At 40.5% G+C, this 25,398-nt stretch overlaps 4 protein-coding genes across 11 annotated transcripts; 3 read left to right on the forward strand and 1 right to left on the reverse strand.

Annotated features, from left to right (window-relative positions):
* The first annotated feature begins 1,761 nt into the window (after positions 1-1,761).
* LOC108111804 (tachykinins) lies at positions 1,762-14,213 on the forward strand. Its single transcript, XM_017221398.2, is given in 5 exon segments — positions 1,762-1,855; positions 12,150-12,530; positions 12,533-12,855; positions 13,017-13,245; positions 13,640-14,213. Coding segments are annotated over 4 exon segments (903 nt in total). The 5' UTR covers positions 1,762-1,855; positions 12,150-12,193; the 3' UTR covers positions 13,654-14,213.
* LOC108111803 (beta-galactosidase) lies at positions 3,681-6,828 on the reverse strand. Its single transcript, XM_017221395.2, is given in 6 exon segments — positions 3,681-4,107; positions 4,109-4,898; positions 5,052-5,469; positions 6,015-6,229; positions 6,288-6,509; positions 6,811-6,828. Coding segments are annotated over 5 exon segments (1,914 nt in total). The 5' UTR covers position 6,509; positions 6,811-6,828; the 3' UTR covers positions 3,681-3,837.
* Positions 14,214-15,109: 896 nt separating the features above from the next.
* LOC108111780 (periostin) lies at positions 15,110-23,587 on the forward strand. Of its 8 annotated transcripts, none has more exons than XM_017221365.2 (10): positions 15,114-15,208; positions 15,646-15,750; positions 16,345-16,416; positions 19,031-19,332; positions 19,648-19,789; positions 21,094-21,285; positions 21,350-21,635; positions 21,699-22,167; positions 22,236-22,918; positions 22,980-23,587. In XM_017221365.2, the coding sequence occupies exons 2-10, from the start codon at positions 15,686-15,688 to the stop codon at positions 23,463-23,465; spliced, it is 2,697 nt and encodes an 898-aa protein (XP_017076854.2). In that variant the 5' UTR covers positions 15,114-15,208; positions 15,646-15,685; the 3' UTR covers positions 23,466-23,587. The 8 variants fall into 8 exon arrangements, with proteins under 8 accessions (XP_017076847.2, XP_017076854.2, XP_017076849.2 ...); XM_017221360.2 differs by having other exon boundaries at positions 19,214-19,332; XM_017221361.2 differs by having other exon boundaries at positions 19,217-19,332.
* A 356-nt stretch (positions 23,588-23,943) lies between these two features.
* Positions 23,944-25,394, forward strand: LOC108111719 (L-galactose dehydrogenase). Its single transcript, XM_017221270.2, has 3 exons — positions 23,944-24,386; positions 24,443-24,981; positions 25,188-25,394. Exons 1-3 carry the CDS (start codon positions 23,958-23,960, stop codon positions 25,246-25,248), a joined length of 1,029 nt encoding a protein of 342 aa, XP_017076759.1. The 5' UTR covers positions 23,944-23,957; the 3' UTR covers positions 25,249-25,394.
* The last annotated feature ends 4 nt before the right edge of the window (positions 25,395-25,398 follow it).

Genomic DNA, 25,398 nt, shown 5'->3' on the forward strand with positions numbered 1-25,398 from the left:
TCCCAATTGCTGCGGCTATTTGCCGCAATCGACAGGGCTTTGCGGCGGTCTTATTTGATTTTGATAATCAAATCACAAATAGCTTGTCTATCGATGGGCAATTTTATTTTAATTAAATGCTAATTATGTTTACCAAATGGTCGGAGTAAATATTTGTTGCGTCACCCTGGGCAATTGAAATGGTTGTAGTGGGAGTTTTCTACCACCCAAAAGATTCGTTTAGTCGGAAAATGTGTTAATTGTAGTTACAAGGGTGAGGAATTGGCTTGTATTCTGCATCCAAAAATTGCAATTTGCAATTTAAATGCAAATTTTTTACACTGTAACTTTTACGACTCAATGGCGAAAAAGCGGAAGAGGAAATCTCGCGTGGAGGGATGCACAGATGATAAGATGAGGCCAGAGCAGGAAGCGTTGGTGCTTCCACGTTTAATTTTAGACCAAAAAACTGGCGTTGTAGTGGCTGCAAGTTGCAACAAGCTGGCCCCCCGGATGTGTGCCATCCACTTGGCCTTTCCGAGTGCCGCGTGGGAGGTGTGGCGGGGTGTGGTATCTTATATCTTGAATGCCGCGACCTCGCCTCAAGTGCATTGTTGATGGTCGGGGCTCGTTTAAATCTGGCAGAAACGAATTTCCCGGCTCAGTTTGTGACGCATTTGAAATAATTCCGCTTGTCCGATTTAAGTTGGTTTATTTCAAAATGATTGATTTACGGATCGGAGGGAAATGAGGGACTATTAAACTATTCCATATTATAACAATCACTGATTTCCAATATTATTGGGAATTTCCCAATCTTAATTGGTTTTTTAATTAATCTTCTTCCTCCGCAAGTCTTAATCTTTTAAAATTATATAAAAATGAGCTATATTAATGTAAAAACTTGAGGTTTATTTTAAAATACATTCAGACTATCGAAATCAGTTAAAACTGTATAGTAATAAAACAAAATATATTCCCAATTTTTTAAAATAATTTTAGGATTTTTAATTTGATCTTTTTTATTGCCAGTTTTCGTTGTGGCAAACTATTATTCGAAATAAAATTTTACGTGCATTTTTGGACTTGCATAGCCTGTCTGTTTTCGGCTGCTAAGGACAATCGTTTTGTTAGCTTTGCAGGCAAATAAAAATAATTTTAATTACAAATTTTTTAAACAAATACTAAGGACAAAATCAACAAAATGTATAATTTTTATTTGGGCATTTCGAATGCATATTGTAAATAGTAAATCATAAATATTAAAAACAGAAATTGGCACGGAATAACAGAAATCGAAATTAACTTTTCTTTATAAAAGTGGCTGTGCCAGTTGGCCATTTGGTGAGCTGCTCCATTCTCATTTCGCTTTTCTTCTTTTTCGATTATTTTACCTTTTTCGCATTTCGCATTTCGCCTACTTTTTGCATATGTTTTATTCACATATGCAAACAGAATTTCCGTTCAATTCAATTGCTCGGCGAGGAGGCAATTTTTTATTCCACGGTGAAGTGGCGTCCGCATAAAAGAGCACACACCGCAAAGCACACACGCATAGCTACACACACACACACACGGCCACACCTCGTATCGCTTCAGATTCTATTCGACCAATTGTTGATATGCACGAGCACACACATACGCACACACTAACAGGCCACATCGGGTTCCGTTAGACTTCGTGTCCTGCCGGTCGGGCTTCCTGTTTCGGTTTCATCCTTCTTCAGCTTTTATAAAGGTCCGTTGTCGCTTTGATCTGTCGCTCAGTTGTTGCATACTTCTCGGCGGGTTCGTTACGCGAGCAGTTACAAACACTAAAAAATAGTTCAGCAAAATTGAAAGTGAAAGATATTACCAAAGAAGATTGGCCACATTTGTAAGTGAATATTAAACTTAATTGGTGTCATTTCTGTTCATTTTATTTATTCAATTTTTACATTAATATGAAGAAAAATGGAAGTATCTACAGGTTGGAAGCTGTATCTGATGTATTATTTGTCAAAACTGGTTCTTTTTAATTAAACAAGTTTAAAACTAACAATCATCACGAATTAAGTTAAGTGAAATTAAGTAAAGAAAAAACTTTAACTAAATACAATTTTACACATGAATCTTGCTTACACTTTTATCTATTAAATTTTTTTAAATTTATTTCCTAAAAAAAGCCACTTCAAGAACAAAAATGTCCCCTGAAAAAACAAGACAGTCGTTAAACAAAAATTAGAAAAACAAAGCATTTAAAATTTTATGTTTCAGCTTGTTTAGTGCAATAATTCAGCTTTCTTATCAGATTTTATATCCAACTTGATCTCTGGGGTCTGCTTAATATCATTACCAAGTTTTTATGGCAACGCATTTGACCATCTCACCATTAAACCTCTTGGGTGGCTTCCACCCAATTTAAAGAAGATAAAACGAGAAATTTTCACTTAATCCTAACAAATTCCACACATTAAGGCTATAGTTCATATATGCCATGGTGTTTGATTTATTATGAGTAAGCTAACTTTTGGCTAACAACGTGTTAATTAGCTGACAAGATCCTTCTATCAATTGGGTGATAAACCAACACGAGAAGGAGTCAACTTCTTGGAAAATTTCAAAGTCAAGTTCCTTTTGTTTTTACATATTTCGGTCCGGCGAGAGGAGAAACATTGTTTATGGAGGACGGCCATCATCAATTGACAGCCGGCGGCCAAAGCTAATAAAAAGCAACATCAATGCAGGGCACCAGATTCCGGATTGGGATTCGGATGGCACACATCCGGTGGCAGCACGCAACGCCATCCCATTAGGAGGGGCAGCGAGCGCTCTGCCCCCAAAAAGATACTAAGGAACTGACGGACTGAGATAGATTGGGTGGTCACGGGTGACATGAGGCGGCGCTTTAAAACTGCCCCTGGGTCTTAACGTGTTTTATGTCAACTTGGACAACAACGAGAACAGGGCAATTACAGCATGTGTAGCCCCAGCAAATACACAAATACTTGAGTTGCAGCTGCGCCTAAAAGATCCTTTAAAATGTAAGCCACTGCACGCGTATGTGAGCCAGCCTGGACTAATTAACCTGGCCAACAACTGTAGCTGCCGGACTCATTATGGGGCAACGAGAGATGGCCAAGTTGGGAGTAATTCTCTGGCCCGGAACACTCCGGGTAATGGCGCACCAAAATAGCTTCGCCGGGTGGCCCAGGTAGACAGTTTTGGGTAAATATTTTATTACAGTTCGAGGACAGTTTTCGGGGGAGCCCAAAAGAGCGTTGGAGCTATTCATTATTTAATTTACTATAAATATTAAGAGAGAAACCGTTATCCATTACGAGTTGTATCAAAGATTTCATTTGGAAAATCTTAACCTAATAATACCCAAAACTTTAAAACATGCACTCATTAATAAGTCAACGAAAGTAATCCAACATTTTTTGAGGCACCTTCTTTTACAAAAACCCAAATGGAGAGAGATTTTGTAACTGTCATAAAAAATGTTTTTTTTTTTTGCTACCTAAAAATCAACGAACCAAGACGCGGCTCATTTTTCGACTCGCCTTTGACTTACGACGACTCATCATCAGCGCATTTCTGTGGATTTCAATTTCAATCATTAGGGATTAATTTGGCCAAGGCACAAAGGTCACACATGCCAGGCCTCTGACATTTCCCCGACCCCGCTTCACACGCCATCTCCATAGCTTTAATGAGTCTTTTACAAAAGGGATAACGAGGCAGACAGGACGCGTCCGTCTCGGAGTCGCTTTAATGTCTCACAAAGAACTTAAACCGCATAAATTTACATTTAGATCTACATTAACGAATGATGCATGATGTATGGCGATGGATGCACGTCCTTAACTCCGGTACCTAAACGGTTCTTGCGTTCAGGATGGGCGTGTCCCGGAAGTGCAGCTCCAGTGAGGTGGGTGTCTGCTGGTACTCCACCACTACCAAACGATTTGAGCCCACCTTGAGTACTGGCGCAGGAACATACAGGGTGACTTGTGGCCCAACCAGTGGCCAATATCTGCCAAGATTCTCGCCATTTACAAAGACAATACCCTTGCCCCAACCGGACATGTCCAGATAGGTGTCTGCCAGATCCGCTTGACTTTTAATGTCCAACTGACCATGGTAAGATGGCAGGACCTTTGCGCAGCATGGTCCGCAAGTTCTTCAGCTTTTGGAAACCTTGACGGGCTGCCTCATCTGACTGGGTGATCAGCTGTTCCAGATTATCGTACGACTCCAGTGGGAACTGGGTCATGTTCCAGTTGCTCAGCACCTGTTTGTCCAGTCGAACATCCCGCAGGATACCCTTGAAATCATTGAGCTGACGACCGTAGTTGAGGCGACCTTGGTTCTCCACAATGATCTGCAATCTCCTTCCGGCACTTGCACTTAATGGCAATTCGAATACGGGCGTTTCCCTGGCCAAAATGCCCACAAATTCGCCATCCACATAGACATAACCTCGATCTGCCAGTCCAGAAACACTTAGGATACTCGGGTCACGCTGGAAGCTGGGCAACCAGGTCTCGTACAGCACCAGCCCAGAATATTGTCCCAAAGCCTCAAAACTCTTTGGTTTGTTAGACTGAATAAAACCAGTGGATAGACGTGCTCTAGCCTCCGGGGAAAGCAAACTACAGCAGCTGATCAGTCTTACAGTTCCGTAGGATCGCTTGGGAACTGGTCCGGGCACAGGCTGATCTGGCAGTGGAAGATAACGAGCGATAATACGACGCAAAGCTAGGTACTTGGACGTGGGATCCCCCGCCTCAGTCATGGGTGCATCATAGTCATAGCTGGTGATATCTGCCATATAGTTTCCGGGTCCAATCTCATTGGCGCCAGCCGTAAAACCGAAATTGGTGCCTCCATAGAACATGTAGAAGTTGACACTGGCACCATTGTCCAGCATGTTTCTGGAAGACAAAGTGAAGTTTTAAAAAAGTTTCTTGTCATTAAGTCAGTAATTAAGATAGTTACTAGTCATTAGGGCAATGCATTAGAATGTTACTTAACAAAATAATATATCACGTACTCAGACTATGGTTAAACCCAAACTAATAACTTACATAAAAGTTGAGGTAATCGATCTCGTGCTAACATTGGCCATCGGTTCCGTCCAATGGGTCAACCAACCGGGATAGTATTCAGCATTGACCAGCGGACCCTTTGGCTGGAACCTTCGTAATTTGGCCCAAACGGGTTTGAGATCATTGGTCGCTCCAAAGTCCATGGTGGCCAGGACACCCTGGATTTTACCACATCTCAGCACACTGGGTCCGTCGTTTGTAAAGAGCACTGCCTGACCTTTGACATGACTCTCGGTCTCATCGCGAATCCAGTTGCGGTAGTTAAGATCGCAGGCAAAGTAGGAACCATATTCGTTCTCCACCTGAACCATGATGATAGGTCCTCCATTGCCATAGAGATATTTGGACATCTTAGCAAACAGTTGGGCATACCATATGCGCACCTCACTGAGATAGTCTAAGAGGAAAACATGACAATCGGTTAGTTTGGCTTAAACTAAATATGATTGGTAGCAATCTTAGTAAAAGAAAACCTCTAACTAAGCACGTAAATAAAAGTTAACAATTAAAAGGCATTACTTGGACGTATGCCAGTAAAGTAAAGGGCAATGCCTCTGAGAATCAGCTTGAGAGCTTAGAGTAGTGCAATCACGTTCAGCTCGGGAACATCCCGGGCTCCCCTGGTACGTTACAAACTGTGCCATCGAAAGAGTCTTTCGACTCTTATTCGATAGAGCACCAAATTAATCTGCCCAGCAGTCGCTATGCTGACTGGTTTGTGGCCTAGCTGACGGCTGAAGAAGCTACATCCATCCGATCTCCCTACTAGTAAGATCTCATAAAATTTTCTCAGTAGTTTTCTAATTTTTCAACTCGTAATAAGGTACATGGGGTACCCATAAAACTGTTTCCCGTTAATTTTACGATAGGTTACGTGCAGATTTTTATAACTTTTAGAAATTAAAGAGTTTTTTCTGAGAAAAGTAGTTTCTATGTACTTACTGACATCTGCTGTTCGGAGTTGAATTCCTGGGTACTTGTTGAGCAACCAATAGGGAAAGCCTCCCATATCACGCTCAGCACAAATGTAAGGACCCGGACGGAGGATTACCAACAGATCCTCACCCACAGCCAGGCGTATAAAGTGCTCCAGATCTGCAATTCCACTCCAGACATATACACCATCTCGAGGATTGTGCAATGACCATTCCACATAGCTATTATTTATTGGGAATAAGATTATTCGAACTTGTTACTAATTCAGAAATAACTTACGTAGTCACTGCATTGAGACCTGCAGCTCTCATGGTCCTCAGATGCCGCTGCCATGTGGCTGGATGAGCACGGAAGTAGTGGAAGGAACCAGCAATGAATCGAAAGCATTTTCCATCTTTCAGGAACTGATCATTATCGTAGTCTACTGTGAAAGTTCGATTAGCCGAAACTGCTCCCAGTAATGAGAGTAGAGCCACCAGGCCCACAAGACCAAATTTCATTCTTGGTTTAAGAAAGAAGTTAGAGAAGGGTTTTGAATTAATATCAAGTCAGTGTTAGATGTAAATTAGATTGTGTTTCTTAATTAACCCTAGGTAATAAGAAGTTGCATCTTACAAGATCTAAGAACTGATATTCCCCGAATAGAAATAAATCTCAAAGATTGAACTCGTCTCATTATCTCATTTTCTTATAATCATCTTTTATGGTACACACAGAGATAACCTTACCTTCTTAGCACGCTATCACTTACAATATTGATAATGCCATACAAAATAAACATCATAATAAATAACTAACCTACCTTAATGTATTGTTAAATTTCAATAAATAATTTTGAGTGCAACTGTAAAAACATTTACCAGGCAACATAAATTAAGATCTGAAATGACAATCACTTCCATGGCAAATTGATAGACTACAAAAATCGTAATTTATAATTTGAAATCAAAATAAATGCTATAAAATACAATATAAAATGAAACATTGAATGGAACATAAACAAGTGGTTAAACGAGTTTATTGACTTATCGCTAAATTGTATTCAAAATGAATGCAAATTAGTTTTTAAATCTAATTGAAGCCTCGTGAAGCCTCTCTTAATAAGAGTTTAAAAATGTAATCTAATTTCTTAAAGTGTTCTGTTTTTCCCTAGAAGCTAGATTTTCCTTCCGGCTAGTGTACAGTCTTAACCCGTTCCGCTTCCTAGAGAATCAATCTAAATCATCTCAGCTCAGCCCAGCCCAGTTGAGTTCATCGCAGTGCAAAGCCTGTCTCGTTTCAATTGAAGTTCACGGCTCAATTGCTTAGTGACAACAAAACGATATAATCTTTTGTTTGTTTTGCTTATGAGAATCATTTCAAATTAATTCCATTTACCCAAGCCAGAACCTCCTGAACTTCTTGGTAGCCTGCCATTGCATTCCCATTGGATCTCATTAATTAATGCAAGCTCAGCCCAAAAGTCAATTATTTAATTTGGCTTCTTGGGGCTGAGTAGAATTTCATAAAAGAACTTTTGTACTTTCCACCAGCAGCAGCAGCTGTTCGGCAATAATAATGGATTGTTATTTTAGTATTCGGACACTTTATTATGAATTCATTCTTATCGCCACAAATATTTTCTTTGCTCCAACGTCTTCATTTTTATGCGATTTGACATATGTATGCTACGTGTTTTTGTGTGTTTCATTTTATTTTTATTCTCGTTGCGAATTCTTTTGATTGCGATGCACCATGAAATGTAATTCTAAACAACATTATGTTTATTCTGGATTTATAACTTTTTAATCTCTGTGATTCATTATCCTCTGATGCTTGACTGTCAATTTTTACGCTTGAAAAAGTTGATTATTTTGGTTTTAATTTGTTTTTTCTCATTTAATTCAACGATTTTAAAATTACTTAAATGACAAATTTTAGCAAAGAGATCATGGCAGTATTCCAATGAATTCATAATGCTTTACCGATTGATATTTAATATCGTTTAATTGAAGAAATTTGACTCTAAGTTCATGGATTTGCAATGCACGAAACTTTCCCATATTTATAAAGATTGTGCCTTGTTTGGCTAACGAAAATGATTTTATTGACATAAACTAATCAATTAAAACAATTAAATATAAATAAATCAATATATACTCTCTCCTGTGATTCACATGCTGTGATTCCCTTCATCTCATCTTCTGATGACTCTAAGCTCGATCGTTAAAAACCAAACTGATAAGCAAAATTCACTTTTAACCCAATGAACTGTGAAACCCAAGCCCTGATATTGCATTTAACCTTTAAGTGAATAAATTTCCAACCAAAAAACTCCCTATATATGGAGACCCAAGTAATAAATTGAAATATTTTTAACAAAAATGAAGGGAAAAGCAAAACGAGGGAACGCTAACGAGGGCTCAAGTTGAGTTTGAGTACATTTTAGGTATCTGACCTAAATAGATTATTTTGCATGGCACCTGAAGCCCTCCCAATTTTGAATACAAGTTGGGACCCCGCTGAGAGTCCCATTTACCATTGCTGACAATTGGGCGAGAAAGTTTCCAACATATCCAACGTATAAACAAAGCCTGCCCATCGAGCTCCTATTCGATTACACTCACCTCGCAGATTGCAACTGCAGTTAGTGGAAGAAGTATTTCACTTATGCGCTGATTTAGATCACAGAACAGAAGTATAAACACGGATGGAAATCTTTCAGAGGAGTAAAGTGCACCGTTCCACTTCGAATCCGAATTCAAAGTGATCGTGCGTTGAGCAGAAGCCCCGATTAAGCGAACAGTCTAAGCAGCTATAAATGTTGCTATACAAACGTGGCGCTGCTGACAACATGAGGCTAGAACAATTTCATTTGCAACATTTGTTGGGCAACATTTTGAGTGACTAGAGATAAATAGTTTCAAATTTGGACTTTAATGTCTATTAATTGTTAATGAATGTTTTAAAATAATACTAGTTTTTAACCATGTAATCTTTACTTCTTCCTAATTGAGGTACTTAGTAAATTGTTAGGTTTAATCTTTACATCTGCTATATTATATCAAAAATGTAACAAGTTTGTAAGGACCTTTTACCTGATTTATCTGTAAAATAAGTTTTACTAGTATAAAGGATATGTCTATATTAACTTCCCTGACATTTGTATATGTATTCGGATATTACCACTTTCTTTTCTACCTTTTAAGAACCCTTTTAGATTGATTTTCCCCCCGGAAACATTACATTTCTTTAAGCAACCAGATGATCCCTGACTTTTAACCTATTACATATGGGTTGTCCATATTTGCATTCATCGAGAGCTTTACAATAGCCCGAGGCAGAAAGGCAACTCAAACTTGGTTTCGCAAAAAATTAATGTAAATTTATTTAAAAACCACACGCAGGCCGGTGGAAATTCGAAATTGGGCTGCAGCTGCTAGTAGAAAAAAAGAGTCGATTTTAAAATATAGTCACGCCTCATTTTTTATGCATTAACCGCGCGTGTGTGTGTGAGAGTGTATATGTACGGGTGTTTGTTTTGGCCTGAACTCTGACCTCCTACTCGCATGCAAAATAGGGTGACATGGGAATGCAGCCGCAGGCAATTGGCCAAAAAGTGAATTTTTCATGTTGTTTTATTATTAATTTCATACGTTTCTTCTGTTTGGGCCTCTCAGATTCAGTCCGTCTGTTGTTGGGTCACATTCTGCGGGCCTACCATCTGGGCTAATGGACCTATTTTACCAGCCCACCAAAAAAAAGCCCTCACACACACACACAAAGCATTTTGTAGGAAGCAGAGCACACAATGTGTTGGCCAAAATGTAAATCTAGACATAGGACGCCTTGGCACGTCTTTAATCTCACACGCCTGTCGGCAGTTTAAAGTGTCCTTTGGGATGCACACACACCCCGAGGCAACACACGCTCGCACACACATACATATTCGTGGATGGAGGACGGCCTACATAGACAATTAGACAACAGACATGGCCAAGTTAACAGCTTATCCGCAATCCGCATTAAGGCAGCGGAGGGAGTTGTGAGCCAGGACTCCGGACTAGTCCAAGTACGGTTCCCATTGTCCGACTGCCTGGCTGTCAGCTTGATGTCCTGATGTCCTGCCAGGACGTGGCTTGACGAGCCGGGACCAGGTAGTTCTAGGACCGGAAGCTCGCCACATTTGCACGCTGTTAATTTTGCAGCAACAAACTTTAGTGGCATTAGTTGGAAATTGGACAGTGGGATAGGCAGGAACTTTAGTGGTAACCTAAGTAAAAAGATAGGGAAATTCATATTTATAGTAAATAATATGAAATAATGTTTCTTAATTTAATAATAACATTAAGGGTATTTAAAGAAGGGTATATAAGGGTAGAAAAAGTTAATGAAATGGTTTTAAATGTCTCGGATTTGAAACTCCTAATTATCCTCCCTATCCCACTGTTAGTTTAAAGTTCGTCCGACATGTCCTGATGCTTTGACATTTTAGGACCATTTTCCCCCAACTCCTTGATATTATAATTTCAGCTTTAAAAAGTAGAAAACTTTTAGTTCCTCCAGCACTTAAGTTCAACTCGAACTTAAAGCAAACGGAGTGGCATAGAGGCGTACTAATCATAATGGTGATGAGACTTAAGTGGCGAGCAACCTGTTGATTGTGGCAAACTCAACATCAATTCAATTCAAATGCATTTCGCAAAGTTCAATTGAATTGCTTCTGCTGCTCCATTCCCCCTCGAAACGGCAATGTTTGTGCTTGTTTTGCGGTTGACGCCGCCGGTGGCAATCAATTGAATTACATGTTTGTTGTTTCCTGTGCGCATCGTTAGACCACGCCACACAGTTTTTACATCTATTGCTCCTGTTCCCGATGCCACAGCAGCCACAATCCGACACCATCTCTCCCTCTCCTGGTCTTAGCCAGCGGGCCTTCAGCATTTGCATGGCAATTTGACTTTACAAGGCGTGGCATAATCATGCGTGGCGTCAACTCGTTAGAGATACTCGTGGCCCGGGATGTTGCACTTGGAAATGCACAAGAAGAAAATCTGGAAAGAAGTTAAGAAAAATATTAAAAATTCCAACACTTTTCAATCAAATTTGAATTTGGTGCATATTCTTCATATGTTTAGTAATATATTATCTCAAATCGGATTATTTATGTACCAGAATATCTACTAAAATTTTGATATATATTAGGCTTAAGTAGTAATTGCATTTCAACTAGGTATGTAACCTTTTCGCCTAGAACCCTGCAAAAATGTTAATTTTGTTTTTAGATCTTAAAGAAGCCTGATTTCCAAACATTTGAAAACTTCTGAATCAAAAATGAAATAAATTTCCTAAGTGTAGCTTCCCCATATCTCCCTTTTATGTTTACATTTGGAGCTATAAATTGCAACATCAGCAACCGTTACATTTCCCGTCGATTGCATCTCGCGGAACGACCAGCAAGCAAGAATCAACTTGATTATGGATATTTTCACATAAGTTTCCACCTTTAAAGCCTTGAAAAAGTTGTTTTCAATGCCATTTAATCTGAGCCAAAAAGGGTAATGGCTGATCAATAAAATGCGAAATTATTCACCTAACCAAATATTTTTCGGTCTTAAAATTTCTATGGAAAAGGCCACATGTGCATATATTGCAACTATAAGCTTTTCCTCCTAAGCCCTTAACTCATGCCCCCTCCTCCTTACCAGCCATAGCGACTGTAAAAACTGCAAAAAGGTCAAGTAGACGCCGCCGCGGGGAATTTGTAAGTCTAAGTGCACTAAAGCAAGTATATGCAAAAAAAAAGGAAAATCAAAACAAACAAAACAGGAAATGAAATGGAAAACATTTTCTAAGGGCTTTGCTTACAAAGTTGTTTCAGTTTTTTCCCTGCATAATAAATATTTGCAACTTAAAAACAATAAGAATTTAATTTTAATTTGTAATCTATGGATTTTAATATAACTTTATTATCCGGTTTTATGCTGAAATAAATGATTTATTTTTTAATATGCCTAATAAGGAACTTGAGCTTTTGGAGATTTTGTGTATATTTAATTATATTTAAGAACTAATTAATAAATATAGCAAATAATTTATATATAGATTAAACATACCTCTAAGTGTTTTTCCGTTCACTTCCTCAGTTTACCTTTTTTCCAGCAGCGCATTGACTTCCACGCCCGCCTAAAAGCTCGCTACATCCAATGCGCACTCAAAACGGTTTGATAGCGGTGGCGCTAGTGCTGCTGCTTCTGCTTACGGCACCTTCTAGTGCTACGGATGCTGAGACAGAGTCCTCCGCCAGCCCACTGCCGCCGGATGGCGAGCAACCTCGCCGGGTGGTGAAGCGGGCCCCGACGTCCAGCTTCATTGGTATGCGCGGCAAGAAAGACGAGGAGCGGGACACTTCGGAGGGCAATTGGTTGGGACCAGGACCCGGAGCGGGACCTGATCCTTTAGACTACGCTGACGAGGAGGGAGATGCTTACTACTCCGAGAACGGTCGGCGATTAAAGAAGGCACCAACGGCCTTTGTGGGTATGCGGGGAAGAAGCTCGTACCTATCAACGCTCGCTTTTCCGATGTTCTGCAGAGCTTGGAGGAGGAGCGGCTCCGGGAGAACCTGCTGCAGGATTTTTTCGAGCGAATTGCAGCAGGTGATGCGACAGCGGTGGGCAAGCGGGCACCTACAGGATTCACGGGCATGCGGGGAAAACGTCCTGCTCTGCTAGGCGGAGACGATGACCTGGATGATGATGACGCCACAGAGCTACAACAAAAGAGGGCGCCAGTCAACTCCTTTGTGGGGATGCGCGGCAAGAAGGACGTCTCCCACCAACACTACAAACGGGCAGCTCTCTCAGAGGTAAGTTTAATTAACCTGCAACCTGTTGGCAATACAGTGGTCTCTTCTGATGAACTTTTGTGGTGTTTAATAATTTAATTATCTTTACTAAGATAATCTATAAAAGCGACCACTGTATAGCTAACAATACTCAGTCAATGTAAAGATCTAATCGACCCCAGTTCTGGCACAATTTCTTTAAAAAGTCCTACGATCTGAGGGGCAAACAACAACGCTTCGCAGACTTCAACAGCAAATTTGTGGCAGTCCGCGGAAAGAAGAGCGACCTGGACGGAAACGGCATTGGTATCGGAGAAGTCCAGCAACAATCTCTGGTACATCCATGGCTCTATCTTTGGGGTGAAAAAAGGGCGCCCAATGGATTCTTAGGCATGCGAGGCAAACGGCCAGGTAATTTCCGCTTTGACCCCATAAATTCTCATTTTACTCTTAGAACTCGCAGATTGAAAAGGTATATTGTTAGCGTTGTAAGGTTTGTAACAGATGAAATAAACCTTATACATATTCTTGCTGAAAGATCATACTACTGTTAGCATATTTACTTTATGATATGTAAAAATAGGTTGTGCCACTTGACTGTAACGTTTTCTTTTGTTTTTAAGTCTAATCCAGAGACTCCAACTTACTGCGTTGTTGGCCAGTTGAATTTCCAGTTCTGTCTTCAATACGTACATCTTAATCGTTTTATTTCTCCCATCATTTTGGGAATCCCATTTCGATTCCCTATAAATTAAGCACTGTTCGACATTCGGTTAATCATTCCTTTTCTTTCCATCCCATACAGCACTTTTCGAGTAGGCGTCGTTGAGTGATTTGAACGATCTTGATGGAAGTTCCTCTTAGAGCTACAAAAACTAGGAAATGCAAGAGCAGATGGAGGCAGTGGACCGGGAGAGCAGTTTTGGACACAGATTGGATCACAGGAGTGTTTCAAATAATCGCTGGGCTGGAGATTATTTCAAACACGAAGACACAAAAATACACGATGAGAACTTGCTCTGTTAGTTGACACACAAATTTCAGCTTAATGTATAACGAGACTTGCGAATAATGTATTGTAAATTTAATTGAAATTGATGGTTGCTTCAAAGATTGAGTGGGTTCAATTATACTATTTGCATATCTAAGTGTAAACTTTTAATCAAAATTATAATGAAAACTAGAACAAATTGAATTGAATTGCACAACATAAAATACGAAGAAAACGGGGAAACATTTATTTATTTATTTTCAAAATATATTTAAAGAAATAATTTCATTGTGGTACATCTATGTATACAAGAGAATATATACACCTACATAAAATAGCACAACTAAATATTGTAAATAATGAATAAATATTTATTTCAAAAACTGAAGTCGAAGGTTATCTAAAAGGGTATTTAAACGTCGCCTTGGCTGAGCTAACTTCCTCTTTCACCTTACAACTTACACACAGAATCATCAACATCGGAACAAACACCGACTGAAATTGACTGAAATCAAAACAATGAGCAATTAAATACAATAAAACATTAAATAGTCTTCTCACAGTTCCAAGAAACTCAATTTCACACATGTAGCTACAACCTGACATCTTGTGTATACAAAACATTAAAAAACCGTACGGAACAGCTTCAAAATATGAGGAGACTCCTAATAAGGTGTAGCACAACAGCGACCAGAAACACGACCAGTGATAAATGGGTGTTAGAGGTTACGGAAAGGTCTGGAATTTTAAAGTGCGCACTTTACCTGACCAGCGATTACAGGTAGGACCTCATCAGATCCTCTTTAGCTGCAGTTCTACCTGACTTGCCTTCTGAGAAGTTTAAAAGAAAAATCAACATTTCTAACTTTTTCATTAAAATATCTTTAAGTATCTTAAAGATGCACTTTAGGATGAATCAAAATGCTGAAGGGTCCAAATAATATGGTAAGATGATAATGATGATCATAATCAGATCCTTAAAGAACGATACTACCTGATCTCAGAAGGTTTTGCCCCAAATATCATATTAATTTGACAGAAATGTATCATAAAAATGATTCTGTTTCAAAGACTTTCTTAAATATTGCCATGATAGTTGGCACTTTCACAAATCATTCAAACCTCCTGCTCCACCCGACTCACACCTATGTAAGTACCATCGATCTCAGAGCGTCCCCGAAAAAGTTCTCTCTTCGTTCTCCCAAAGCTTCCATGATCACTAAGCGCTGATATCGACAGAGGCCGAGGCAGAGGCATCTACATCGACAGTGACTGAGGCAGAGCAGCTTATAAATACCAGATACTCGACGTTCTTGGGCAGTTAGTTATAAACTGCGACTTGTAGAGGCCACATCGTCGGATCAAGCCAACTATTACCACTTCGTGAGTGCCGCCAGTGAATGTGTGTCTACTTCTTGTAGTTGTGGTAGCTGTTTAGCTGGATGCCAGGAGCCAGAGACATTTGATAATTGAGTGTGTGTGCCAATTTGTTGTAAAACAAGACAATTGACAATAATTATGTATGAGTGACAGGCAGTAAGTCAGTCTATATATATATATTTGCAATTAATGCGTGAAGACAGTGGAAAAGTTTCTTCTACGCCCGTCGCTCTCACTCCCAAAATCAGTCACCTACATACGCGAGTGCAGTGCTGCGTGGAAAACCTGTATTTTCTATCTGGTCTCCCCAGCTGTTTTTCCATAGCAGTGAAAATTTCTCGGATCCATCCAGCCATTCAGCTCTACAGCTCTAGCTTCAGCTCCATCTGCCTTGATTACACCAAAACTCAACTTTCAGTTTGTCTCATTTCATTATTTAGCTCCCAACTGAGGCTCAAGATTGTGATACAAAAAAAAAACATGCTACGGCTGTGGGCCTGCCTGCTCCTCCTGGGATCCATCCAGGCGGTACCTTTCTACGGCGAGTGAGTATCGTTTCAACCCCTTTTTTTGTGCTGTGTAGTGTTCGTTTCATGCACATTTCACGTAGTTTTGAGTTGTTGGTTTATTGGTTAACAACACATCGACATCTTTTGATAAGGCATGAACTAAATGTTTAATGTTATCGGAACACATTTTAAAAATCTGTTCACTTAATAGGTTTACAAAAAAACCATTAAAAAAGGAATATTTTTCATTGAAACATTAGAACCAGTTTAAACGAATTAATCGAATCTAAATTAATTTAAACCCCTTTTTTAGGAAAAGCGCAAAACCATCTGAAAACACCTAAACGATCAATTCATAATAAGTAGTTATAATTATTTATTCAAATTTATGACTAACTAGATTCCTAAATTGAATCAAATGATTATATCATCAATAATAAAGTGTACACCTCGAAAAATCAGAAATTTTGAAACTATCAAAGGTTAATAACTTAGTGTTAAGGATTTCAAACTAATGGCGAATTATAATCCCTGTGATTAACTGCTTAATTCCTTTAGTACCCTTGTTAGTAGATTTCCTCTTTAAGCCATTCCCTTCTTATAGCCATTAAATAAAATATTGATTTCCAGTTCGAGTTCTGATGAGGTTGATGATTTTGGTGCCTCAGGGGAATCCTCTCACGAATCCTCTGACAAATCCAGGTGAACTATTAGTATAAAATCCAACCAGCTGAATCCCTTCATTCCCCAGTAGACTTGATAATTCACAACTACTTAACAAAGCAAACACACCAGAAAAGTTTACATGCGAAACAACTTTAAAATTCCTTAAAAGTTTCAATATTTAAACGAGCAAGTATGCTTTATGTTCCTCACTGGTTCCCAAAACCCAATGACACCACATAAAAGTTGGCTAATGCCAGGTTCAGTGCGTTTTTTTATGACATTTTCAAGCTCAGAGACAGCCAGCCCTGTTTGTTCTTGGAGAAATTTTCGCCCCGCTAAACGAAACTGCAAATAAAGTTGACCGAAATGTTTATGTCGGGAAAGGTGGTGAATGCGCTGAAAGAGCAAAAAGTTCCCCCAGAAAGAAAGTCCAAAGCCCAGCGGAGTATTGACCTCAATTGATAAACCTTTAAACTGAAACTGTCGAAGAGATTGTCTGGCGATTATTCGCCATCGAACTTGGTTTTCGTTCGCCGCAATTGGGAGCATGCAAAAAAAAAAAAGGCCACGATCTCTGAATCTTTGCTCCAGCGTCTTGCATTTATCTTAGGTTTTGCGAAAGATACTGCATCGCAAGAGAACAATGTGCAACCTAAGTGGGGCAACACCGCGGGACTTGGGCAACTACAACATCTTCTTCCTCTGATCTTCTTAGCCGTTCCACACTTGGCTGACTTTGCAACCTTTGAGTTCAGACCGCCGCAGGGTTCATCTTTGACACACAAAATTCTGGCCCTGAAAGCAATTGACATTTGACACGGCAATAAGTGCCATTTTCTGTGGGCAGGTAATATGCCGACTAAGTACTACCCCCAAAAAAAATAAACTCTATAATCTGCCCTCGAACTGGGTCACCCACAATTTGTTTTTTCTGTTTCGCATTTCCCCCCCTTTTACGCTCTCTAAAAAGATTTTTTTTTATTCTGCCTGCCACGGCTGCGCTTTAATTAAATCAGGCAGCCATTTGGTTGGTTCCATCTCTGCCCTCGGCGTAAACATTTCCCTGGAAATAACTGATTCATCAACACCCGCCCTCACTCTGATTCCAGTCCCATCTCCCCATCTTCTATGGCCAATGGCTTTCGCTTTGGTCTCCAGCGGTCATAATTTAGTTTGTTTACCAATTTTATTCGTTTTACAGAAATTTGTTATGCATTCTCCGTCAGTCAATACTTTGTTTAGAAAACTAAAATTTCAAATATTCATAAATTTACAAGTCAATAAATTAGTTTTTTGTAGTTTTGAGAAGTCGATGAAGAAAACTTACGAACTTAATAACAATGTCTGAAAACTTATGTTTAAATGGTAGATAAATTATAATGAATTTTAATGAAAATTTATCTTGGACCATAAACAATATTTGATTGGAAAATATTTAAAATATTTGTAGAAAAAAACTATATAATAATAGAAATATATATCTTTTCTTCGTTAACTTATTTTCTTAAATAGTATTAATGAATTGCACATTTTTTAAAACAAAAGAATTATTTTGAGATTTGAAAAGCCACCTTAAAATTGTTTGTGGCTGAAGGCAAAGGAGTATAATTTTTATGATCATTTAATTGAATGGAAAAAAGCTTAATTTAATCTCAAATCTAAGTGCACTTCCCCTAAAAATCACAAAAGTGATCGACAGCAATGCTGACATAGTTGTATATCTAAAAAACGTCAAGAAAAAAGAGGCTCATCGAAACCTGGCCAAGCCTTCAATATCGGTCTGCCAGTTTAAGTCGCCTGTAAATCTGGACAAGCCGCTTGAAACCCTACCAATCACGTCCAGCCCGGATGAGTCACCTCAAAGCAGAACTCCAACCAGAAGAGAATTGGATACACAGAAGTACCTCAAAGTCAGCAACCGAACAAATTGTTTACGTTTTGCCTTTTCGGGCATTATTGTTTTATTATTATTTATTTCCAGATAGTTTCGTTTTGTTTTTATGTTTTTCTTTCTTTTTTTTCATTTAGCACTTATTATGAGTTTTTTTAATTAGCTACCGCGAAGCGAATTTTAATGACCCGCAGCGAGAAAATATATGTAAAGTTGGCTAACATTTTGGTCTTCTTAGAAAGTGTCTGAGTCAGTTTTGGCCTGTCTAGATTTCGAATGCATTGGGAGACCTAGTAAAAAACAAAATCAAATCCGTTGACATAAATCTCGGTTGATGGATGACAAGTGCAGGAACATTTCTCAAGTTTTGTGTGCCTTTTTTCAGCGATTGTTTCGGCATTTAAAAAGTTATTTTCATTTGATTCTCTAAAGTGTTCGACTGGGAGGCGCTTAGTATGCGGCTCAGGTAAATGCTGCGCAAAAAACCTAAACAATGAGCACGATCAGCATATATATATATATAGAGATATATAGTACATATATAGATATTTAGTTTCGTAGGGGTAGAGTTGAGCTTCTTTTTATGTGAGGGAACAATGAAGGCATATGAATTATTGGGCCCCAGTTCCGTTTCGATTCGTTCCGTTCACCATGGAATTTGCATGAAGAGAACACAAACACACACAGACCAGCATATACTATATAACACTAACCAACAACAATATACACCACCCACATACCAAACCCACCGATCTACAGCTTTATGCCACATTTAACCCACCCATTGCCGATGCATCGTAATCTCTTTGCGCCACTTGCACCGCTCGCGCCCCAAGATCCAATGCATGTCCAGGCTTCCCAACGGATGGCGAGCGTCTGGAACGGACCCGCCCCGCTGGCCCCACAGCTTCATTCATCATCTCAACTGTTGCCACTATTCAGCAGCGGATTCGACACTGAGTTCGTGCCCCTGGAGCATCAGCAGCCGCCGCAGGGACGCCAGGAACCGGGAGCCAACGTTCCCGTCCAGACAACAGGCGGTGTGGAACAGAAGCCTTTCAGTAAGTGGCTTTTATATATATTTTTTTATCATTCTTGTAACAAACTATATGTGAACCTTTTAGAGTGTTAGCCTAATCAAAGTCAAATCAATCTAAAATTAAATCTCATTCGAAATCTAAAATGAAATCTAATTCGTGACAAGAAAAGAATGAGCAAAAAATGATTTTAAGTTTTTAAATTGTTCAAAGAGATTGTAAACCTCGAGAAGTAATGGATTAATTATAGATTTTTCTGCCACTAGTATCATAAATTTAAATTTAATTTATATATTTGTGTCATAAAAAAGTTGTTTTAATTGCATTTCCTTATTTCAGATGTGGACACCATAACCACGGATGTGAATGCACCAAATCCGGCCATATTCTTCCAGCAGTCATTCCCCTTCTTTGGCAATGAGTTCTTCAATTCCTTTGGCGGCTTCGGCTTCGGTGCTGCCCAGGAACCCTGGTGGAAGGGGTAAGTAACCATAGATCAAAAAGGGAATCCCAAGAATCATTTCCCATAGCCAAAAATGACAGCAGTTATGGTCAGTAAGTTTCGCATACGTTTCCTAATCGCCGCACACGAGTGATTCTGTGTGGGGGACTTGGCCGTTCTTGGCATTTGGCAATTAAGAGAGCACAATGTCAAGTTCATTCGACCTATTAAATATGATTGTATAATGTTAAATGTGTTGTGTCTTCAATAGTATACTTTATAATTGTGTAAAGTTGGCTGGCTTATCGCCATTGTAGAGGCAATCGAGCATATCAATTAAATAATAAATACCTACTTAAATAATTTTCCATTCAAGATTACAGCCAGCTGAGGCTGTTTAAAGTTTCTAGGGCTCGATTGTTGCTTCTATTAATGGTCCAACCAGCTGGCCACTAACTATATATATATATATAGGGAAAGCGAATATAGTGCTTACTATATTGGATAAGTGCACATATATGTATATATACATTGTTTACAGAGCCGAGCTTGCACTTTTCTAAATTGTGAAATCAACTAGTTGTCATTTTTGCAGTGAGCGTGAACTCGTTGTCGTGGACCTAGTAAAATGAAAGTCAGAGATCTGGCAAATTGAAAAATTAGCTGCATAAAAACCTATATATATATTTGTATATATGAAAATCTATGGTTCAGTGGGAAATTTCTAAAAAAAAAATACAAAATTACGCACACAATGAGTTCGCATTCAGAAACAAAAATACGAAAAGTCTCATCGTTGCCATAATTGAATTGATGGACTGGCAAAGCTGTTAGGCCAACCCACGAACGCTTTTATATAGAAGCACGATTGTGTACTATAACTATGCTTTCTATGACGGATCATTGTGCAAATCCATTTGGCAAACACTCGGTTAGCGAGTGCTGATGAACCAACTAAGTTTGATTGCCTTTGGAGATATATAGTATATAGCCCGAATTATAGGCATATATGTAGTACATTGACATTGCCATTTTGCACGTCTGATATATGACTAATTCATTAGCATAGATTTTGTAGGCCTGCTTCGATATGGGGACTTAAGGAATTTCTAGAAAACTGAACTGGGGAGTTGTTGGAACTCAAATAAAATATAACATTTACTTTATAATTATTACCAATATTTGGTGTGTCTTTTGATAAAGTCTATGCAAGTTATAGTTAAAGACTTTAACTACATTAATTCACGATCTTGGCGGCTTTTAGAGCACTTCCCACCGTCCCACTTCCCCAAAGTTTACCCCAGAAAATGGTTAACCAATATCTAATTTTCCGCTTTATCCAGCCCCAATGTCTGCACCGAAAAAGAGGAAGACGAGACCGTGGCCACCGAGACGGAAGGTGAAGAAACCGTAGACACCTTTGGCCAGGAACGTGATGGTGTTACCAACGTTGTGCGTTCACCACTCTTTGGTCAGTTCCAGTTCAGCGTGAACTCCTGCGCGGAGAAGCCAAACAAGCACGTCTGCACCAAGATGTAAGAGGATTGCTGAAAGATTTCTTAAAGTTACTCAATAAAATGAAAATATTACCTCCTCCAGCGTAAACCAAAACGGCAAGAAGAAAACGCTGACGCTGACCCGTCAGTGCTGCTATGGATATGGACGCCCCAGGAACGCTGACTTCACAACGCCCTGCGAGAAGATCGACATCAAGGATGTGGAGGCCACGGCCAGTGATATGGGTGCCAAGCAGTTCCTCGAGAGCGCTCGCACTGCCGGCGAGTTGGCTGAGATGTTGGGTGGAGGCAGTGGCAAGAAGGTAACCCTCTTCGTGCCCAACGACGCCGCCTTCCAAGAGTATCGCGGTCACCACCAGCAGGAGAATGTAAGTAGTTCTTTAGTCATCTATAAAGGCAATACCAATATATCATCTCTTATTCCCCAACAGAATGTCGAAGATTCCAAATCCGAGGCTTCCAAGCCTTCCGTCTACAAACTGCACGCCGTTCTCGGCGAAGTTCAACTGGAGGATGTGCCCAACGAGCAGCTTCTGCAGACTGAGTTGCCCAACCAGAAGATTCGTATCAACAGCTATCAGCTACCGGCGGCTTTGGGTCTGGAACCCTATCGTTATGCCGCTAACTGTGTGCCCATTGAGAAGCACGACAAGCTCTCGGAGCAAGCCCTCGTCCATACTCTGGGCGGAGTTCTCAAGCCACTGACCAAGAACATCATGGACATCATCAGGGAGCGAGCGGATATGTCCATTATGCGCACTGTCCTGGAGAAGACCAACCTGAGTGCCATGCTGGAGGATGACAAGCCAGTAACCATCTTTGTGCCCACCGACGCCGCCTTCGACAAGCTGGAACCTCATCTGCGTCGTGCCCTCAAGGAGGGTCGTGGTTGTGCCTCAAGTGAGTAAAAGATAAAAATATATCTTCAGAATTTTCAATAAATCAAAACATTACCTTTTAACCCATAGACATCCTGAAGAACCACTTACTAGACCTCACTTTCTGCTCGGTGGCCACTGTTCCGGGAGCCAAGACGACCGCTTACAACCTGCTGGGAGAGCCCCTACTGCTTAACCGCACCCGCCTGGCTGCAAATCAGACTGGACCTGCTCCCATCTACATCAATAACCTGGCCAAAATCATTGATGCCGATATTATGGGAACCAATGGTGTCCTCCATGTGATCGACACTATCCTGCCCACCGAGTCTGCTTTGCCCATGACCTTGTTGATGTCAAAGAAGAATCTAACCATCTTCCAGAAATTGCTGGAGGCATCTGGCTATGAGGATCAGTTCGATGATCTGGATAACGTGACTATTTTCGCACCCACCGACAAGGCCCTTCAAAATACTGAGTGGGCTCGCATGCTCAAGGAACAGCCCCAGTTATTGGATCATAATCTGGATCTGCTGGAGTTCCTTAACTACCATGTGGTAAAGCCCATGATTAAGACTTGTGATCTGTCAGAGAAATCTCTGCCCACCGTAGCTGGAGCCAGTGTGCGACTCAATCTCTACTCCACACATGCCCTCTTCTCGGATGTGATGAACCGGGCTACGGTCAACTGTGCCCGCTTGGTTCACTTTGACGACGAGAGCTGTGGTTCCGTCCTCCACCAGGTGGATCGCGCCCTGGCACCGCCAAAGAATGTAAGTTTTATGAAGCTTCATCTTTATGGATAAATTAATAATTTGATTAATTTTCCCTCAGAACATGCTCAAGCTGCTGGAGGCAAATCCCAACTACAGCAAGTTCCTGGAACTCGTTCGCAAGGCCAATCTCACTCAGCTGCTGTCCAATGATTCAAGGAGCCTTACCCTGTTGGTGCCCAAAAACGATGTCTTTGAGGAACTGGTCGAATCCGGTGAAGGATCAAAGCCCACCGATCCCATGGCCCTGGTCAAAACGCATATCGTTGAGGATGTCGTCTGCTGTGCTGGCATCATTCCCACCAACTGGCCATTTGTTCGCTCCATTGAGTCCATCTCCGGTCAGCATCTGCGTATCACACGCGATCGTCGTCCCAAGATCGAGAACGCCGGTGTCACCAAGTGCGATGTTGTGGCCACCAATGGCATTCTTCACGAGATCAACGACATCATCGTTCCCCGCCCTCAGCGCCAGCAGCAGCGACCCCAGCTGATCCCACCCGGCGCTGGTTATCAGCCGCAGGGCGACTTTGATGTCTTCTTCTGAGCGGTGCTCGTCCCTATCTCATGCATATAATATATACAAAGCATATATTTATATTTACTCTTAACGATTTGTCAATTGATTGGAAGCCAGAATTTTATCTGATAAAAAAATAAATAGTATTACAAAAAAACAAGAACAGCCTTTTAGTTATAAATATTTATATTAATGTAAAAAAAATGTTGCATACCTGAAAGGCGTTACATTGTATTCTTTCAAAATAAATTTATTTATTAACAGCGCGCCGCAGCGAACTTCCAGATGTAGTTCTACGGTTGCCGTGTAAAGAGTTAGCATTCTCTTCTACAGCTTATCATGAAGAGATGCCTTCTAAGAGAGTCTAATCAATTTAGGAACCTCACTAATACACATTTAAAACACTATTATACCTCTAAAATTCTTATCTATAACTGAAAACCCAGAGCTCAGAGCATATAAAAGCGCATTGCTGCTTTGCTTTTCGTCTATTTGATCTTGTTAATTGAATAGTAGAAGATGTCGGGATCACTACCAGCTACCTTCGTCAAGGGCTTCCATAATGAGGAGCTGGTGCGTCGTATGGAGTACAGAAAACTTGGGTCCACCGGTCTGCGAGTGTCGAAAATTGCCCTGGGAGGGGCCACACTCTCCAAGCTGTTCTCCGATGACTTTGATCGGGAGGAGGGCATCCGCACAGTGCAAGAGGCTATAAAATCCGGAATCAACTATATCGACACGGCTCCTTTTTATGGCCAAGGCAAATCGGAGGAGTTACTAGGCCAGGCGCTCAAGGATGTTCCTCGGGAGGCCTATTATATAGCTACTAAAGTGGCGCGTTACGAGTTGGATCCGGAAAAGATGTTTGACTACACAGCCGCCAAAGCAAGGGAGAGTGTAAAAAAGAGTCTGGAGCTGCTTGGATTGGAAAGGGTGGACATACTGCAGGTGAGTTTGAGCATTTGGCTTATTAACTTCTCTTATTACTGGGCTTTTTCTTAAAGGTTCACGATGTGGACGCCGCACCCAGTCTTGACATTGTACTGAACGAGACCATTCCCGTCCTGGAGGAATTCGTGAAGGCGGGAAAGGCTAAATTTATTGGAATAACCGCCTACGATGTGGACGTGCTGAAGGAGTGCGCCGAGCGGGGCAAGGGTCGCATCCAGGTGGTGCTTAACTATGCCCGCTACACACTGTTGGATAACACACTCCTGCGTCACATGAAGGCCTTTAAGGAGTTGGGCGTTGGCATTATCTGTGCTGCCGCCCATTCATTGGGACTCCTGAGCAATGCCGGACCTCAGTCCTGGCATCCTGGTAGTCCGGAACTCTTGGCAGTGGGCAAACGGGCAGCTGAAATATGCCAACAGAGAAACGTTGAGCTGGGAAAACTTGCCATGTACTATACCATGCAACTGGATGGGGCGGCCACCTTCCTCATCGGCATCCCCAACAGAGAGCTGTTGCGAGTTAACTTGGATGCCGTTTTCGATGGACTCACTCCGCATGAGCAGGAAGTGCTGCAGTACCTGCGCGAAAAGTAAGTTGGCCAACAACTGGTTACGCTGAACAGGGAACTGTGCAAGTCGAATTTGGTGTTAGCAATTGCATCACGGGCACGAACTTGGCCTCAGCCTGACCAAACTGGTTAATGGGCAACCGATCCAATCCAGTCCAGACTGTTCAAGTCCAATCTCCATTCCAATCACCAAAATACATGTATTTCGTTTTCTGTCTTTCTTTCAGCGTTTTTACAAAGTCCTACAGCTGGGGTTCCACTTTATCCACGGTTAACATGTTCAAATGAGTGGTCATCCAAACTAGCAATCGAACTTAAGCTCTAAAACCAAGGAAATCATCGGAAAAAACAGGAAGAGAGGATTTGAAATCCACTTTAGATTAAAATTTAATGGAAATAAAAATGAAGTATATTAAAATGAAACAAACAAAAATTAAT

Source organism: Drosophila eugracilis, unplaced genomic scaffold, assembly GCF_018153835.1.
Source record: "Drosophila eugracilis isolate 14026-0451.02 unplaced genomic scaffold, ASM1815383v1 contig_415, whole genome shotgun sequence".
Taxonomy (NCBI): Eukaryota; Metazoa; Arthropoda; class Insecta; order Diptera; family Drosophilidae; genus Drosophila; species Drosophila eugracilis.

Excerpts from the sequence above, each read along its gene's own strand:
- LOC108111780 (XM_017221365.2), top strand. The coding sequence starts at position 15,686 with ATGCTACGGCTGTGGGCCTGCCTGCTCCTCCTGGGATCCATCCAGGCG. Across the intron at positions 21,286-21,349 it reads AAGCACGTCTGCACCAAGAT|CGTAAACCAAAACGGCAAGA; the intron begins GTAAGAGGATTG and ends TACCTCCTCCAG. Across the intron at positions 22,168-22,235 it reads GGGTCGTGGTTGTGCCTCAA|ACATCCTGAAGAACCACTTA; the intron begins GTGAGTAAAAGA and ends TTTAACCCATAG.
- LOC108111719 (XM_017221270.2), top strand. The coding sequence starts at position 23,958 with ATGTCGGGATCACTACCAGCTACCTTCGTCAAGGGCTTCCATAATGAG. Across the intron at positions 24,387-24,442 it reads AAAGGGTGGACATACTGCAG|GTTCACGATGTGGACGCCGC; the intron begins GTGAGTTTGAGC and ends TTTTTCTTAAAG. Across the intron at positions 24,982-25,187 it reads CTGCAGTACCTGCGCGAAAA|CGTTTTTACAAAGTCCTACA; the intron begins GTAAGTTGGCCA and ends TCTTTCTTTCAG.